The 20239-nt window shown below is 41.3% G+C and overlaps 1 protein-coding gene across 1 annotated transcript in view; it reads right to left on the bottom strand.

Moving 5' to 3' along the window:
* Nucleotides 1-1612: 1612 nt before the first annotated feature.
* The window catches only part of LOC132819359 (kynurenine 3-monooxygenase-like), a 78973-nt gene continuing 60346 nt past the window's right edge, over nt 1613-20239 (bottom strand). Inside the window, exons 13-17 of the mRNA XM_060830824.1 lie at nt 17824-17925; nt 17646-17705; nt 14393-14638; nt 2654-2833; nt 1613-1741 (exon numbers count right to left, since the gene is read on the bottom strand). Of these exons, the coding sequence (XP_060686807.1) occupies nt 1613-1741; nt 2654-2833; nt 14393-14638; nt 17646-17705; nt 17824-17925 (717 nt within the window). The remainder of the gene's footprint in view (nt 1742-2653; nt 2834-14392; nt 14639-17645; nt 17706-17823; nt 17926-20239) is intronic.

Below are 20239 nucleotides of genomic sequence, written 5' to 3'. Positions count from 1 at the left end.
TTGGAAACAGAGCACCAGCCCAATTTTTGTCTCTCGCTTCTATTGCTGCCAAAACACACTACATTGACTGCCGATGAATTACGAAACAAGGTTAATAATTAAACTAAGGGAAGAATTTTTCCACTTTATTTCAAAGGTTGGAGATAGCATTACTACACAACAACTAGCTCATGAAAAGTAGAATGTTGAGGGAAGGTATCTCATCCTATCACAGTCTTCAACACTGTGGCCAACCAAGCACAGCCCAGCAGTTTCTGGATCTGAATGTCCGTGTAAATGACCCCATGGCTAAGTGATTGAGGGAGTAGTGGTGAGAAGTATTTATTTATTGGGGTCATGTGAAGTGAGGCCCAGTTTTTTGCCATCCATCCATGTCTCCGATTGCCTTCAGTTTGGATCAATGAGACTTGGGATGGTTGTGCTGGTAGGCTGGAGATAAAGGTGGGAGTGAAGGAAGAGGAGGATAATTATTTAAGGGAATCTTCTGCATTCTGTGGATGTTGGTTATCCTGTCTAAATGGAGGCTTCCATGGAATCTTGTGCAGCCCATAAACAAATCTTTATTCTCAGTTTGGTGACCAATATCAACTGAAGTACACAGTCTCTGTAGTGTATTCCAACTTCTTGATTAGATTGGATACTTGCATTTGTTACCTGTGGTTGTTTCTCTGGTAAACTCAACATGTTCACTTCTTTGGACATGCTACTTGAGAATCATTGCTTATTGAACTCAATCGCTCTTAGCAATATTGATTTTTGTTTCCTTGGAAAATGAAATTAAATCATTCCTCTCAGACTTTTGTAGTGTCATCATCCGAACTCACATTTGAATCTGCCATAACAATTTGTTTGTCAGGCATGTTACTGTCTGAACAGCTTCAGTTAAAAGTTCATCAATGAGTTCCAAAGGATCATATAACTCATTATCTTTACACAATTTGGTATCTTCTGATGATTTTTGTTATTTCTGTCATCAGAGCCTCCTTCAGTAACAATAGGACTAGAGTGCATTTTAGCCAACTCCTCTTTCCCATCTTGGCCGGTAAATCACCAAGGCTTCTCACTCTGAAAACTAGCCACTTTCCTCACCCACCAGGGAGGCAGATGGTCAGGGAGGAAACAAACTGAGGCCTGTATGTGGCCAGTAATTGACAATAAAGTAGACTTAATTGCTGGCAAGGGTTTCTGTTGGCAGTGTTAGTGCCCCTATCTCTATGACAGGAGGCCTAGGTTCAAGTCCCCCTCCCCCCCCACCTTGTTCCAGAAGTGAGTAATAACATATCTGAATAGGCTAGTAATAAAATAAAAAATACTCATGACCATTTAATTGTTGAAGTGACAAGAAAGGAATGAGTTTCTCTTCAGGGCCAGCTTACTTCTTTACCTCCCCTTCTCACAACCTCTTCTGCCACCTCCATGGAGGTGAAATTATGCTCTGCGTGCAGGGGGCAATAGATACCAATGGCTGACACATAAAAAAACATTTTCTAATAATGAAAGCTCCTTACTACTCAGAGGAAAATCAGGCTGTCATCTCTTAAATTAGAAAAATATTGAATTTCCATTTCCTATTAAACTGCCAGAAATTTGTTGCCCATTTAGCTGCTTCAAGTTACTTAAAGATAAAACTCCAATTCTTCAGCTGCTTCATATTAAGTTCCTGAGGAAAATACTTGAAAAGAAAGACCACTCCAGTGATTGTTGCAATTGCTCCCATCACAAACAGCATGGTATTGATAATCTGCAAGGAAAAGCAAGTCACTTTATTAGTTGCACACATGTACAATAGGGTAAAGTTCTGGCAGGCATCACACTTCCAGCAGGATCCCATAATACACTCAACACAGATCAAATTTTTATGTAGAATATCTCTATCACCATCAATTAATCACAAATGAAAAAAACAGCAGCAACAGCCAGACAATCTTTCAAAGGGCATTACTGCTGTCTGCATGCAAGGACCCTCCACTAGTCGACAAGCCAGATCTGGTAACTTTTTGTCTACAGGACTGTAGAAGGTTCAGGTATGAAGTAAACTGATTTTAAAAACTGGTTTTCTGAAAATACACCATGACCTGAAACCATAAAGCACTGACTTACGCACCAGGATGGAGAATGGACAGAGCTGTGGAGCACGGAATGTGAACCGTTAGTTTGGATTGGATGCGGTTCTACAAGAATTACATTGAGATTTGGGATGGTTGTGTTGGCAGGCTGGAGATGAAGGTGGGAGTGAAGGAAGAGGAGGATAATTATTTAAGGGAATCTTCTGCTGTTTTCTGTGAATGTTGGTTATCCTGTCTAAATGGAGGCTTCCATGGAATCTTGTGCAGCCCATAACCAAATCTTTATTCTCAGTTTGGTGGCCAATATCAACTGAAGTACACAGTCTCTGTAGTGTATTCCAACTTCTTGATTAGATTGGATACTTGCATTTGTTACCTGTGGTTGTTTCTCTGGTAAACCCAACATGTTCACTTCTTTGGAAATGTTACTTGAGAATCATTGCTTATTTAACTTGATCGCTCTTAGCAATATTGATTTTTGTTTCCTTGGAAAATGAAATTGAACCATTCCTCTCAGACTTTTGTAGTGTCATCATCTGAACTCATATTTGAATCTGCCATAACAATTTGTTTGTCAGGCATGTTACTGTCTGAACAACTTCAGTTAAAAGTTCATCAATGAGTTCCAAAGGATCATATAACTCATTATCTTTCCCACAATTTGGTATCTTCTGATGATTTTTGTTATTTCTGTCATCAGAGCCTTCTTCAGTAACAATAGGACTAGAGTGCATTTTGGCCAACTCCATGTAGTCACATACTTCAACCTTGTTGACCATATGAAATAATACTTACACTGGCATTAGACAAATCTCAATCCAGCTAGTCTTTCTTTTGGATTCCACCATGAGTCTACAAAGCCTAACAAAATTTTACACAGATTATCCTTTGACCAGATGTTCACTAACAAACATTTTCTTTTCCTATGGTTCTATAACTAACTGCTCCTTGATTAGTTGCTGCCTGGTCTATGTGCCTTTAAAGACGCTTGGTATAACTGACTATTATTTGACTCTAATGAGTTTATTTGCTGTATTATAATAAAGTTGAGGTCAAGATAAGCATGCAAGCTCAAGAGTGAGAATACTTGATTGGGAAGTATATATTCATTTCCTACTCTCTTATCCACGTTGTGTCCTTGTAGTGAATCTTTAATCTTGAGAGCTATACCACCTGGACCATACATGGAACATAGAACAGCACAGGCCTTTGGCCTTCGATGCTGTGCTGATCTTTTATCTTACTCTAAGATCAAACTAACCTACATACTCTTTATTTTACGATCATCCATGCACCTATCCAAGAGTAGCTTATATTTTCCTAAATGTATCTGACTCTACTACCACCACTAGCAATGTATTCCATGAATGCACCACTCTCTGTGTAAAGAACCAACATCTGACATCTCCAATCACCTTAAAATGATGCCCCCTCATGATAGCCATTTCTGCCCTTGTGAAAAGTCTCTGACTCTATCTATGCCTGCCATCATCTTTTACACCTCTATCAAGTCCCCTCTCATCCTTTTGCGCTCCAATGGACAAGCCTTAGCTCCCTTAACCTTTCTTCATAAGACATACCCTCTAGTCCAGGCAGCATCCTGGTAAATTTCCTCTGCACCCTCTCTAAAGCTTCCATATCCTTCCCATAATGAGGCGACCAGAACTGAACATAATATTCCAAGTGTGGTCTAACCAGGATTTTATAGAGCTGCAGCATAACCTCGTGGCTCTTCAACTCAATACCCCTGCTATTGAAAGCCAACACACCATACACCTTCTTAACAACCCTATCCATTTGGGTGGCAACTTTGAGGGATCTATTGACATATACTCCAAGATCCCTCTCTTTCTCCACATTGGCAAGAATTTTGCCTTTAACCCTGTATTGTGCATTCAAATTTGACCTTCCAAAATAAATCACTTCACGCTTTTCCAGGTTGAACTCCATCTGCCACTTATCAGCCCAGTTCTACATCCTGTCAATGCCGTGTTGCAATCTACAACAACCCTCCACACTATCCATCATTCCATCAACCTTCATATCACTGGCAAACTTACTAACCTCCCCTTCCACTTCCTCATCCAAGTCATTTCTAAAAATCACAAAGAACAGAGGTCCTAGAACAGATCCTTGGTCACTGAGCTCCAGGGTGAATAATTTCCATCTATTACCACCCTCTGTCTTGTATGGGCCAGCCAATTCTGCACCAGACAGCCAAATATCCCAGTCTCCTGATTTTCTGAATGAGCATACCATGGGGAACCTTATCAAACGCCTTGCTAAAATCCATGTACACCACATCCACTGCTCTACCTTCATCATTGTGTTTTGTCATATCCTCAAAGAATTCAATAAGGCTTGTGAGGCATGACCTCCTCCTCACAAAGCCATGCTGATTATTTCTAATCGAATTATGATTTTCCGAGTAATCATAAATCCTGTCTCACAGAATCTTCTCCAATAATTTGCCCAACACAGATGTAAGTCTGATGGTCTGTAATGCCCAAGATTATACCAATTCCCTTTCTTGAACAAAGGAATACCATTTGCTATCCTCCAATCATCTGGCACTACTCCAGTGGACAGTGAGGATCCAAAGATCTCTTCCCTCGCTTCCTATAGTAACCTTGGCATTCCAATGGAACTCTATCAACAAATACATTGACTTGGACCTCATTTACCACTGCCTGAGAAAAAGAACAGGAAATGGCATCACCACAGGAAATGTCATCACCAACCCAAGGAAACCTTAACATATAAATAGAAAGCAGGCAACACCAGCAGTGCTTCGTCCTGAGGCTCACTGAAAATGTTACCTAGTATAGTGATGAAACATCTGAAAATGAACCTTCCAGCTCAGTGAGCAAAAACACATCCAGAACCTCAACCTGAGCTACAAATCTTCTCAAAACCTGCTTGGGTATATCCCTTCTGGCCCTGGGGACTTATCTATCCTTATGTTTTTCAAAATTTCCAGCACATCCTCTTTCTTTTCATCAAACTGTTCAAGCATATCAGTCTTTTTTAACTTGTCCTCACAAACGACAAGGACTCCCTCAGTAGTGAATACTGAAGCAAAATATTCATTAAGGATCTCCCCCATCTCCTCCAACTCAAGTCCCCACCTCTACCCCTGATCGGCCAAACTGTAACTCTGGTCATTCTCTTCTTCCTTACAAAAGTGTAGAATGCCTTAGGGTTTTCCTTAGTCCTACCCACTAACCTTTGTATCTTCATCCATGACATATAATCTGATAAGAAAGTACCACTCATCCCTGTTTGAGGCTTAAGACTGATATGTCGATTGATATAAATTGTTTCTTGTCAAAATCAATTTGTCAGATAACCAATTTCCTCTAATAATACATTGATATTTTGTATATTTCAGGTTGCTCTACCTGATTAATTAGCTATTTGACTTACTGATATTCTGAGTCCTACTTCTAAATATCTTTTGGAAGTGACTTGGTGTACATGTACAGGATACTATTTTTTTTTAATAGCTGAGCATTCCTTGTGCTTGAGGTGTACTTGTTCCAAAGCCCCAGTGCTGACTTTAACTGCCCATTCTACTCTTTGTATTGCTTTCTCATTTGCGTCTTTCATATTCTTGTGCCTTAAGAACTAAATGGATTCTTCAGATTTCCTGTATAAGTTTGGTCATCCCGTCCTAGGATCTGTGTTTGTTAGTTCTGGATGTCTGCTTCATTCACCATCCAAATAGTTTTCTGCAAATTCAACTCGTCTTTGGGTTACAATAAATCTGACAAAGACTTGTCACCCATTCCAAATCATTCTGTCTCTTCTGAATTATGATTTTAAAGCACCATAGTCACATCTTTCCACTAATCTTTATAAGTTATTAATTATTGATGGATGCCCTGGATTTTAAATCTTGTTTCTTCAAGAATGTATTTGTTTTCAGATTAAAATGACTGTCAAGAATTGTAAAACTACTTCAAAATTATTGCTGCCACTATTTATGCATTGGTGAGTTAACATTTCAAATCCAGTGTTCCTTCTCCTCAGGTGCCAATAAGGAGTCACTGGACTCAAAATATTAACTCTGCTTCCCCCACTACAGAAGCAGCTGGAACTGCTGGGTTTTCCAACAGTACATGTTTTGGTTTAGATCTCTAACATCCATAGTTAATGCTTTTAGACCATAAGCTCATAATACATAGGAGTGGAAGTAAGGTAATTCGGCCAATCAAGTCCACTCCGCCATTTAATCATGGCTGATCGGCATTTCGATTCCACTTACTGACACTCTCCGCGTATCCCTTAATTCCTTGCAAGATCAAGAATTTACCAATCTCTGCCTTGAAGACATTTAACCTCCTGACCTCCACTGTGCTCCGTGGCAGTGAATTCCACAGGCCCACCACTCTCTGGCTGAAGAAATGTCTCCTCATTTCCATTCTAAATTGACCCCCTCTAATTCTAAGGCTGTGCCTACGGGTCCTAGTCTCCTTGCCTAACGGAAACAATTTCCTAGTGTCCACCCTTTCTCAGCCGTGCATTATCTTGTAAGCTTCTGTTCAATCTCCTCTCAACCTTCCAAACTCTAATGAATACAATCCCAGGAACCTCAGCCGTTCATCGTATGTTAGCCTACCATTCCAGGGATCATCCATGTGAATCTCTGTAGGACAAGCTCCAGTGCCAGTCTGTCATTCCTGGGGCATAGGGACCAAATTTGGACACAATATTCCTAATGGTGCCTAACTTGAGCTTTATAAAGTCTCAGAAGCACATCGCTGTTTTTACATTCCAACCCTCTTGAGATAAATGACAATACTACATTAGCTTTCTTAATCACGGACTCAAGTGCAAGTTAACCTTTAGAGAATTTTACATGCATCATAAGAACTGTTTTCTCCAGGATGGACAATTTTGTCCTCTATTTCATGTATTTCTGAAAGTAAATCTTGGCAGTATTATTTATCCAGGTAAAAAATTAGGTCTGCAGATGCTGGAGATCACAGCTGAAAATGTGTCGCTGGTTAAAGCACAGCAGGTTAGGCAGCATCCAAGGAATAGGAAATTCGACGTTTCGGGCATAAGCCCTTCATCAGGAAAGAAGAGAGTGCGCCAAGCAGGCTAAGATAAAAGGTAGGGAGGCTATCTTAGCCTGCTTGGCACACTCTCTTCTTTCCTGATGAAGGGCTTATGCCCGAAACGTCGAATTTCCTATTCCTTGGATGCTGCCTAACCTGCTGTGCTTTAACCAGCAACACATTTTCAGTATTATTTATCCTACTATTTCTTCCTCATATGATTATTTTCCCTTTATTTGAAAGGTTTTCAATTCTGTAGTCTCAAGTTGTTCTATTGTCATTACTCAAGGCTTTAAATATCATTGTTGCTTCATTTTGTTTGCCCAAAATACTTCTAAATCTGCCATACAGCATATATTTTCATTGTTTTAAATCCAACATAAATAGAAGAGGAGGAGTTGAGCATTTGAGTCCTCAAACCTGCTCTGCTGTTCAATAAAATGATGGTTGATTAGCTGTAGGCTTCAACTGCTTTTTCATGCCAATTCCTTATGTCTTCAATATCCTCATAGTTCAAAAGATCATTTCCCTACTTTTTAAATACTCTGTGATCTAGCCTCCACAAACTCCCTGGGGTAGAGAATTCACTACCTGCTGAATGAAGAAATGCCTTTGATTCTCAGTTTAAAATTAGTGGCCCTGTTATTCTCCAAATGTGGCCCCTAGAAAGAGATTCCTTCAATAATAGGAACATCTTCTTGAAATCTACTCTGTCAAGCCCCCTCAGACTCTTGCATGTTTCATTAGAATCACCTCCACCCCATTTTTCTAAAGTCAACTGAAATAATTCCTAACCAGTTTAGTCGTTCTTGGTAAGTCAACTGCTTCATGCCAGGAATCAACCTAATGAATTTCTTCTGAACTGCTTTCAATGCTGGTATATCCTTTCTTGAAAACAAGGACCAAAAGTGTACATGGTACTCCAGGTGCGGCCTCACCAACACTCTGTACAGTTGTAACAGGTTTTCGCTGTTTTTAAACTCCAAATGCTCGGAAACAAGTGTAAAATGCTATTTTTCTTTCTTAATTGCTTGGTGCATCTGCAAGCTAACATTTTGAGCTTTATGGATAAGAACATCTATTGTTCACAAGAATAGCTATTAGCACTTCTTTGGAGTCACTCTTCATTTAAATAATAGTTTTTTTTATTCTCCCCACCACAGTACATCACTTCTCACTTTCCAACATTAAATTCTGTCAGCTAAATGTCTGCCCTCCTAATACTCTTGCATTATCGGCAATTTCGAATGCATGACAGTCTCTTCCTCCAAGTCATTTACACAGATAGTAAATAGCTGAGGCCACTCAGACTGATTCATTCTGAAAAAAACCAATTAATCCCAACTCTGTCTTCTATGTGTAAACTAACGCTAATCTATGCTAATATACTTTGAATAGCATAAATTCCCATCTTGTGCAATGCTCTTTTACTGCATGTGACACAAGAAAAAGGAAAAGGTAATGCTGTTTCCCAATGCTGTGTAATAGTTTTCCCACATTTTCCCATCTCTTTGTCAAGAAAATGGACAATTCCTTGCCTTTTGCAATATAATAAACAATTCCCTACATTTTTCTTGGCTTTGCAAAATATATTTTGCTGCCTGTAGCCGGAAGGATGAGATTTGTTTGCTTAACCACTTTCCCTAGACGATGCTCGCTGTCCACAACATTTCTAATAAAACTGATTGTATTACAATGTTAATAAAGATTCTTGTTTACTTTAATGGCTTCTCTGAATTAGTCTGCTGCAGCCTTAATTAATTCTTCCCACATTAACCATGATTTCAATTATGCATCTCCTGCTCTTATTACAGCCTCAACAGTCTCCTTACTTTTACTTCTGTTAGATTCTGTCTTGCTTTGGGTTCCTTAGTTATGCCTTTAACACTTTCATTCTGGCTTTACACTGTTCCTCAGTTTAAATGATCTTGAAGAGCAATTTTCCGCATTGCCAGGTGCACTGAAATTTTCCAATTGTGCAGGAACAGCTTGGCAAAGGGCGCAGTATATTCTGGAGAATAAACTTCAGTACAATTTCTGGGATACTGTCAGAACCCATTGGCTTTGTAGTATCTCAGTGTATCCTCAGGTGTTTCATCCAGCAAGAATCTAATTGGGTGATGGGTGGTATCTGTGATGCTGGGGCCTCAAGAGGAGGCTGAGATAAACTGTTCACTCTGGGCACCTGGCTGAAGATAGATACAAATGCATCAGCCTTGTCTTTTGCACTGATCTGCTGGGCTCCCAATTGATTTTTTAATTCTCTTGTAGGATGTGGGCATTGCCAACTGGTCAGCAGTAATTGCCTGTCTCTTGTTGACCTTCAGAAAGTGTTGGTGAGCTGTTTTCTTGAACCACTGCAGTCCAAGTGCTGTAGTTTGACCCACAATGCCCTTGGGGAGGGAATTCCAGTGACTTAGAGAGGAACTTCCAGGCAGATGTGTTCCCATGTAACTGCTACCCTTATCCTTCTAGTTGGAACTGGTTGTGGTCATGTGTTTGGAAGGTTCTGTCTAAGGAACTTTGATGAATTTCTGCAGTGTATCTTGTATATAATATGTATTGCAGCTACTAAGCACGGTGGTAGAGGGAGTAGACGTTTTGAATATGTTGCCTATGAAGCAGGCTGCAGTGTTGAGAATGCTGTCAAACTTCTTGAGTGCTGTTGGAGCTGCATCCATCCAAGGCAAGTGGGGAGTATTCTATCACACTCCTGACTTATGCCTTGTCGATGGTGGATTGGCTTCAGGGAGTCAGGAGATAAGTTACTCATTGCAGGATACCTAGCCTGTGACCTTCATCTTGTAGCCTTTGGTTTAAGTGGTGAGTTCAATTGAGTTTCTGATCAAAGGTAAACCCTAGAGTATTGATAGCTGGAGATTCAGTGATGGCAACACCATTGAATGTCATGGTCGGAGATCAGATTGTCTCTTATAGGAAGTGTGAAAGTTTGCTGATGACACCGAAATTGGAGGTGCAGTGGACAGCGAAGAAGGATACCTCAGATTACAACAGGATCTTGATCAGATGGGCCAATGGGCTGAGAAGTGGCAGATGGAGTTTAGTGTACATAAATGTGAGGTGCTGCATTTTGGGATAGCAAATCTTAGCAGGACTTAAACACTTCATGGTAAGGTCCTCGGGAGTGTTGTTGAACAAAGAAACCTTGGAGTGCAAGTTCATAGCTCCTTGAAAGTGGAGTTGCAGGTAAATACGATAGTGAAGAAGGTGTCTGGTATGCTTTCCTTTATTGGTCAGAGTGTTGAATACAGGAGGTAGGAGGTCATGTTGCGGCTGTACAGGACATTGGTTAGGCCACTGTTGGAATATTGCATGCAATTCTGGTCTCCTTCCTATCAGAAAGATGTTTTGAACCTTGAAAGGGTTCAGAAATGATTTATGAGAATGTTGTCAGGGTTGGAGGATTTGAGGTATCAGGAGAGGTTGAATAGCCTAGGGCTGTTTTCCCTGGAGTGTTGGAGGATGAGGGGTGACTTTATAGAGGTTTACAAAATCATGAGGGGCGTGGGTAGGATAAATAGACAAAGTCTTCTCCTGGGCTTGGGGAGTCAGAACGAGAGGGCATAGGTTTATGGTGAGAGAGGAAAGATATAAAAGGGACCTAAGGGGCAACCTTTTTCACACAGAGGGTGATACGTGTATGGAATGAGCTGCCAGAGGAAGTAGTGGAGGCTGGTACAATTGCAACATTTAAAAGACATCTAGATGGGTATATGAATAGGAAGGGTTTGGAGGGATATGGGCCAGGTGCTGGCAGGTGGGACTAGATTGGGTTGGGATGTCTGGTCGGCATGGACGAGTTGGACCAAAGGGTCTGTTTCTTTGTTGTATATCTCTATGACTCTAAGTGATCATTGTTTGGCATTTGTGTGGCACAGATGTTACTTGCTACTTGTCAGCCCAAGTGTGGAATTTGTCCAGACCTTGTTGCGTTTGAACATGGACTATTTCAGTATCTGCTCAGTTGCAAACAATGCTGAACGTTATGCAATTATCAATGAACATCCCCACTTCTGACCTTATGATGGAAAGAAGGTTGACGTAGCAGCTGAAGATGGTTAGGTCTTGGACACTATCCTGAGGAACTCCTGCAGAGAGGTCCTCTGGCGAAATGACTGATCTCCAACAACTGCAACCATCTTCTTATTAAGCATCAGACAGTGTGCTCTACATACCCATTGATTTCAGTTTTGCAAGGGCTCCTTGATGCCACACTCAATCGAATGTGGCCTCGATGTCAAAGCCTGTCTCCCTCACCTCATAGTGAATTGTTGAATTGTGCCCATTCCATGACATGGAGGTGGCAGGTCTGCAGACCCTTTTATCAGAAAAATTGGTTGTGGGATCACTAAGCTCCATCTATCGCATGCAGCACACAAACAGTCGAGTGTTGTAACTGTCAAGGGCAACTAATGAAAAGATAAACAGATAAAACTTCACAAGGGTGACACCTCAGTTTTAGGTGCTGCTCCTAACATTCTTCACTGGTTCAGACCTGATCCCCATCTTTGTAACAATAGTAGAACAGGCAATATGCCGGGTAGTGGAGTTAGACTGTAGTTGGACACAGTTCTGGTGTTACTGATGGCCCTTAGTGTCTCATTTCGCCCAGTTTTAAGTTGCTTTTTCTGTTCAAAGACTACTCCATTCAACAGAGTGGTAGTGCCACACAACATATTCGAGTGTTTCCACCATGTGAACTAGGGACTTAAGGCTCCATAAGGGTTGGGCAGTGGTCACTCTTATCAATATGGCCATGGACAGATGCACCATCTACATGCAGACTAGTGATGATGAGTTCAAGTATGTCTTGGTTCCTTGCAGATCCAGTCTAGCAGCTATATCCTTTAAGACGTAGCCAGCTTAGTTAGTAGTGTTGCAACTGAGCCACTCTTGGTGGTGAACATTGAAGTCCCCCACCCAGAATGTACTTTTTAAAATTTCAAAACTATACTTTATTCATAAAAATATCTTTATATAGAAACATAGTCCCTGAAGCAGTTCAGTTCTAACAGTAACATATGAAGAAACAAACAAATATTGGAGTTTGACTCTATCTAACAAACAAGCAAAAAGCATCTCTTACTTGTATAAGACGATGTTTACATACATTTGAGGCACTAGGAGGGTCCAAGAACTAAACAGAGCCCCATTTAACTTCATCAGAAAGATCTTAGATGATGGTCTTTCCCACTGTGCTTTGGTGGCAATTGCATTCCTCAGAACATAGTTCTGGACCATGGAATTTGCCAGTCTGCAACACTCAATTGAGGTCAACACCTTGCTCTGGAAGACTGAAGAGTTTCAGGCAGACCAGAGAGCATCTTCCACCGAGTTGAAGGCCCTCCAGGCACAGTCTCAGTGTGCATCCTGGAGAACAGACCAGAGAGTACAAATTCCTGCACCACGGAGCTGCTGGGGGAGAACCTTGACAAAAACTACGTCATCTTTTTCCAGACTTCCTTTGCAAAGGCACATTCCTGAAGATGTGTGTCTGCCTCCACACCTTTCCCCCCCACTCCCGTGGCCACATTAAGGGCTGTGCATGGTGGTCCATAGAGTCTGGGCATAAGTGAAAGATCTCACAGGTAATGCCCTTTGCAAAACCAGCCAAGTACTGTCTTGGGGCTTGCTGAAAAGTTCTGGCTATGAGGCATTCTGCCAAATGCCTTTGACAGTCTGCTCAGGGAATAATCCAACAAGATCCAGCATCTCCTTTTCCCACAGGGTCTCCAGGACGCTGAGTGCCAACGACTTCCTGATGGACTTACAGTCAAAGGTACTTGTCTTCAGAAACTTCTCCTCACAGGACAGGTGATATGGAACAGACCAACTACTTAGAGTGTTCTGCAGCAATGAGGCCAGTCCCACCCTTTACAACACTGGAGGCTGGTAGAACCTCAGTACGTAGTGACACTCGGTGTTTATGTACTGAGGGTCTATGCACAGCTTGATGTAGCCGCACCCAGAGGTGGCCTGCAGGATGAGGGTAGCATTGGGCACATTCTTCTCCCCCATCTGGAGTTTTGTACATGGTATCCATCTACAATCTCCAGATGAAGTGAAAGATGGCTCGGATGACTGCAAAGGTGCAGGTTCAGGGAATACAACAATAGAGGGAGTACCTCACACCTGATGATCAGACTTCTATCTGAAATGAAGAGGCAGTGGTGCTCTCAAAAGCCCAGTTTCTGTCTCACCTTGGTGGCACGCTGCTCCTAAGTTTTGCGTATGCTCCAGCCCCTCCGAACCACATTCCCAGCACCTTCAGATAACCTGTCTGGATGGTGAAGAGGATATAGGATCTGTCCGCCCAGTTCCCAAACAACATGGCCTCACTCTTGCCTCAGTGGACCAAGGCTTGTTCGAACTGGTCGCAGATGCTCGTGAGTCTGTGGACTAAGAATGGATCCGAGCAGAAAACAGTGACATTATTCACGTACAGGGAGACTTTGACTTGCTGACCTCCACTGTCTGGAAATAATCACCCCTCTCAGGCTCACACCCTTCCTGATGAACTCAGCAAAAGACTCCAGACAACACACAAACAAGGTAGGAGAGAGTGGGCAGCCCTGCCTGACTCTGGATCTGGTAGGGAAGCAATCTGATTCCCACTCCTTAACTGAGACTGCACAAACAATGTTGGTGTCGAACAGTTGGATCTAATTGCAGATTCCCTCCCTGAAGCCCATTTTGGAGAGTGTATTGCACATGTAAGTGTGCGATATCCTGTGAAAGGCTTTCTCCTGGTCCAGATAGGCATCCAACCCCCATCCTGCACATATCCCTGAGGAGAGCAAGCCTCTCAGAGATCATCTTGCTCAGTACAGCACAGGTTTGATCAAGGTGAATCATTGATCCCACAGCAGATCTGAACACGTTGGCGATGACATTAGACAGGATTTCGTAATTTGCATTCAACACTGAAACTGGCTGCTAATGTCTGATTTCCTCCCTCCCCATACCCATTCTGCTCGTAGATGAAGTTAAAAATCACACAAGTACAAGCTTCCAAATAAACCTGTTGGTCTATAATCTGGTGTTGTGAATTTTAATTTTGTCTACCACCAGCACCTCCACATCATCACTTGTAGATGAGTGTGATGAAACCTTTCCTCATGAATTCATACATGCTACCTACCAGAAACACACTGTCATAAACCTCCAGCAGGTCCTGGCCAATGAAGTTCCACAGAGACGTATACAACTTGGCCAGTAAGCCATCTCTTCTGGGAGCTTTACTCTTTTCTTAAGGACCTTGGTCAGCTCATCCAAAGATAACGCCTTTTCTAGCCTCTCCCGCCTGCTGTCAACTAAGACCTCCATGATAGACAAGAAGAATAACTGGGAGGCTGTGCTGTCTGTGGGCTTCGTGTCATACAGACTGGCATCAAAGGATTTGCAGATCCTCAGGATGTCAGACTGAGGTAATGTTACTGTGTCATCTTTTTCCTTTAGGCTACTGAGCACAGAGCTCTCCCTGTGCACCTTTGGGAGAAGGAACATGAGCAAGTCTCAGCCTGGTCCATGGAGTGGACCATGGGCTGGGAGATTACCTTGGAGGCCTCTGAGGCAAATAGAGAGACTTGCTGGCTCTTCACCTCCTGGAGATCCTCCATGACATCAACCCTATTGTCTGCAGCTGGAACATGTTCCGCATGCTTTTCTGGAGTTTGGACAGTTTTCCTTGTCTCTCTCTCTCTCTCTCTGACTACCTGAAAACCTTTGAGGATAAAGAACCTCGTAATGTTCCACTTGACTGTTTCCCACCAGTCCAATGGAGACTCAAAGAGGGGCTTCACGGTTTTCCAACCTGCATAATCCCTCTTGAGCTCCTCAATGTTTTCTGGGGTCAACAGTTTCACGTTCAGCTTCCACGATCCCTTGTCTGCCCAATGGTTATCCTTGTAGGTGACTGCCAGCCAGCAGGAGGCAATGATCACAGAAGAATACCGGCTTAGCATCGGTGGGACTGACCAAGAATGTGTGGGATGCAAACAGGAAATCTATCCCCCACCCAGAATACATTCTGTGCCCTTGCCACCCTCAGTATGCCCTCCAAGTGGTGTGCAATATGGGCAAGGATTGATGCTAGGTTCTTCAAAACACCTTCTCCTCCCCCCTTTCAGTGATGTTGCTGGCAAATTCTAATGCAGAATTTAATGCTTTTGCCATTATAGTGAAACAGGGCATCTGTCATCTTGGCAATGTGCCAGTGAATTACAGACTGAAAGCAGGTTATGATTGCGTGACTTCCATTATTGCTAGAACTGGTTATGTTGCACAATGATAGCTGATCCGTACCCAGGCAATTGCAAATCTCATCAGCACTTCTCTTGGAAAGATTTTATCTCCTTTTCCATGTGGGATCAGGCTAATTCAGTCATCTCTGTCACTGATTCCCGGAAGTGTGCGTGGGGGGGGGGGGTTAAGGAATAATGAGTACTAGTAATTGCCTTCTCTTATACATTGATTTACCTCGCCACACTCACACTCTTTCTCCTCCTGCTTCATCACTACTGCAGTAAGGTTTCCTTATTTATATGCAATGCTGGATGGAACAAAACACGTGAGTAGCTCCTTTCAATGTCCACTGCCCTACTGTGTGCTAATCATACAGTCATAGAACATGGAAACAGACCCTCCGGTCCAACTCGTCCAGTACCAACCAGGTCTCCCAAGCTAAACTAGTCCCACTTGGCCCATATCATCTAAACCTTTGTTATTCATGGACCTGTCCAAATGGTATTTAAATGTTGTAACTGTACCTGCATCTGCCACTTCCTCTGGAAGTTCATTCCACATACGAACCACCCTCTGTGTGAAAAGAATCCCCCTCAGGTCCCTTTTAAATCTTTCTACCCTCACCTTAAAAATATGCCTACTAGTTCTGAACACCCGCACTCTTAGGAAAGGACTTTTCACCTTATCTATGTGCCTCATGTTTTTAAAAACCTCTATAAGGTCACCCCTCTACCTCTTACGCTCCAGTGAAAAAAGTCCAAGCTGATCCTTATAACTCAAATTTCCGGTAAATCTTTTCTGAACCCTCTCCAATTTAACAATATCCTTCCTACAGCAGGGTGACCAAAATTGGACACAGTACTCTAAAAGTAGCCTCATCAACGTCCTGTATGATTTCAACATAACATCCCAACTTCTATACGCAATGGTCTATACAATGAAGGTATGCGGGCTAAATGCCTTCTTAACCACCCTGTTTAACTGTGATGCAACTTTCAAAGTTTTATGTGTACAAATTCATAGGTCTCTCTGTTTGACAACATTACTCATGGTCCTATCAATAACTGTATAAGTCCTGCCCTTGTTCATTTTACCAAAACGCAACACCTCTGCCTTTGTAAACTTACTTAACCTTTTTCACTGTCAACTATATCACCAATTTATTCTCTAATCTTATTTTCCTATTACATGCCATTAAGGCAATGTGAGTTAGAAAACAAGGTTAAATAAATTTGTCCTTCAGAACATAAGAACGTAAGATCCAGAAGAGGGAGTAGACAATTTAGTCAATCAAGCCTCCTCTGACATTTGAAATTATCATGACTGATCACATCCTGGACTCAACTCCACTTGCCTGTCTACTCTCTATAACCCTACATCCAATTACTCATTAAAAAAGCTGTCAATCGCCTGCTTACCAGCATCCACTAGGATAGTAAATTCTACAATTTCACAACCGTTCGAGAGAAACACTTTCCTCGCATCTCTGTTTCAAGTTTATTGCCTCTTATCATAAAACCATGACCTCTCATTTTAGATTGCCCCAAAACCTCCTCTTTACATCTACTCTCTTAATCACTACTAGTATCTTCTATACCTAAGATCCCCTCTCATTGTCCTAAATTCCAGAGAGTATAGACCTAAACTGCCCAATAAGACAAATCCCTCATCTCTAGAATCAATCTGTAGAACCTCCTCTGAATTGCCTCCAATGCAACTGCACCCCTCCTCAAGTAAGGGGAGCAAAACTGTACACAATATTCCAGATGCCATGGCAACATTCACTTTTATGCGTTCATTGCAGCCTGGAGATTTGGGGAATGATGGTAGAAGCTCCAATTTCTTTTCATCACATGACAGACCAGCAATGGCTTATACGGTGTTAGAAACATTTATGAGTTGATACTCAGTGCTTTTCGCTGTATTGTGAACACAGCATACGTCGCCACCAAGTCCTGGAGTGAACCATGAACCCAGATTTTATGCCACAAGAGCAGGGGCATTATCTACTGCACAACAGACTACCTTTGATATCCATTAAACAGACCCAATTCAAAAAAGGATGTGTTGGAGGTGGAGGTGGACTGAAGATTCTCAACATTGAGTCATGGAAACAAATTTCTTACATCAATTTGTACATGTATTGGATCAAATACAGAATAATTTGGCCACTACATCCCTATTTCCTCTCTAAAATAAGTCTTGAAATAACAAAGGTTAGGACCTCTTAGAAGATATCAAAACAAAATACCTTGTTTTGCCGTTTTGACCTTTGTACCACTTCATGGTATTGTATCCTGGTAAAAGTCACCTAAAATGAAATATTATTTAGAGAGAAATGAAAGTGAAAAGGTGTTTGCTCAATTCATTATGATCCACATTAAGTTATAAACAATTGTACAGCGTTTGAGAAATAACACATATCTCACCATGGTATATAAAGGCACAACAGTCCTTGGCATACAGTAATGGAGGAAATTATCCACATATTTGCGGAAAATAAACCATTTTGAGTTCACATGCTTACGCATCTGAAAACAGATATGTAGAAATTAATACCTTTAAAAAGGCCTTCGCAAGCTTTATTTAACCAAAAATTGTAACAAATTGCTACATGCTGATTAGTGTTGTAAATTACAATGTGAGTACAGAGGTCAAATGATGCTCTCAGTAAGTTCCAGACATGAAAGCAGGTGTATTAACTGAGCTTAATCTAATTTAGCTGGAAAATGCAAATCCTGTTTTCTCAAGGAGCTAGATTGAGACAATTGGCACCATATAATCAGTAGAAAACTCAAGACCATTGAAAAGAATGAGCTTTGAACCAAAATTCAATATACGATATTAGATTTAAATGGATTCCTATTGGTGCCTTTGCAGTTATGTTGCAAATTAATTTGACTTTTTCTACTGACTGGCATTGAACAGCACTGCATTCAAAACAACGTAATTTAGATTTTGTCAACATCAACGGCTACGCAGACTATTTTGATAATCTCCAGAGTAGTAAATGAGCAAGGAAAACTCAAATGGTTACAGCACAGATGGGAAGCAATTTAACTTGTCAAGTCAATGTTAGCTCTCTGCAACAACAACTCATCTAATCCTATCTCCCTACCTTTTCCTCCTGTTCCCACAAATTATTTGATTTCAAATAATTGTCCAATTTTCTAGGAAGTGTCAAATACGCTCACCCATTTATTTTCATTTGCTACAGCCACTATACACTGGTGGGAAAGTGTGCACCATCTATGAGTTGTACCGCAGTATCTTACCACAGCTTCTTAACAGCACCATTCAGAACCACTAACAACCAAAAGGAGAGGTCAACAGACACATGGAAACACCATCACCTACAAGTTACCCTTCTGTTAGGGCTGCTCATGACTGAGCAGCACAAAATGGCCGACAGCTACCCATGGTATTAACAACAGACTGTGACTGACAGTAGTTAAAGAGCTTGGGAAAATATTTGATTAATGTAGGCTTCACAAGCAGAACAATAGTAGCTCTGTAGAATCAAGGTGACAGAATATGTATTTGTAGTTGTTTGCACAAAAGACATAAAACAAGAACATTTCATACTAAATTCAATTAATGAATCTCTCCTTCATTATTTAATAAATCTGTTTCACTACCAGTAGTAGGTTTTAGTTAAGATCCTTTCAATAATCATAGATATGGATAGTGAAGTTGTTAGGGACTCAGCTATTAATAAATAAAATCACTAACAGCATTGGAGAAAATGATTCAAATAAAATTCTGAGAGCAAACCAGTCTCAGACAGCAAAAGCAGTCCCCATATCAGGGAGAACTGAATCACAGGTGCTGAAGCTGGCAGTCACTGGAAAGTAGATTAAATTAATATATTGTAAGACACCCAAGGATAAAAGATAGGGGACTCTAGTAAACACCGTGAGAAAGACACTGTTCACAACACATTAATTAAAGAATTCTAACATTAGGTGTAAGTGTTGGAACTGATATCATAACAATTAGTAAAAAAATCAATGTTCTCTAGTAGTCTGTAATAAGGTTAATAAAGAATATAAGCCATATAACAGAATTTACCAGGTCTTTAAGTGATAGGCAAGTAGCCAATTAATTGACAGCAAACAAGGCCCAGCTGGCAAATGTACTTAAAGGAATGCATTTGAATACAGTATCCCATTGTGAAAAGAAGGAAGATGAGAGAGTCATCATGACATCATGGAAGGCCAGGGGTTAACCATGAGCCTATCTATCTCTAGCCGTGCAGTCATATAATTGATTTCTTACATTACCAATTAATCTAATTAACAATATGATTGCTTTGTAGGATGAAAGAAATGTATAAAAATCTATGTTTTCTTTTGTTCAGGAAGAGCTCTCTAGCTTTTTAAGAGGGTTTCTTCCCACCGGTGTAATGTCAATAAACTCTTTGATGGAAGCGAACTCCTGGGTGTCAAGTGAATCATTTGGTCACTCCACTCCAATACCGTCCAGACTTGGAAATATATTGCTTCACTGTCACTGGGTTAAAATCATGAAACTCCCAAACAACAGTACTGTGACAGCAATGGCAATTAGAAATGGGCAATAAGCACTAGCCTGGTCAACAGTGGCCGCATCTCATTAACAGAGCATTTACATTGACATTCTTGCTGTTTGGTTAGATCCTGAGATTCCAAAGCTTGTGCCCGTTTCAAGCAGTAGACCTATCACAATATATTGCTCCCAGCGTATGATCTCAAATGGATGCTGCCTCTGCAGCACGCAATCCATCATTTTGTACCAGGTATTAGTTCAGCCCAATTACTGCAGCACCTCTTAGAAGGCGGCTCAGAAATTTTAATGGCATGGCAA

This window comes from Hemiscyllium ocellatum, chromosome 10 (assembly GCF_020745735.1).
Source record: "Hemiscyllium ocellatum isolate sHemOce1 chromosome 10, sHemOce1.pat.X.cur, whole genome shotgun sequence".
Lineage (NCBI taxonomy): Eukaryota > Metazoa > Chordata > Chondrichthyes > Orectolobiformes > Hemiscylliidae > Hemiscyllium > Hemiscyllium ocellatum.
This window is presented reverse-complemented; position numbering and strand designations above follow the sequence as displayed.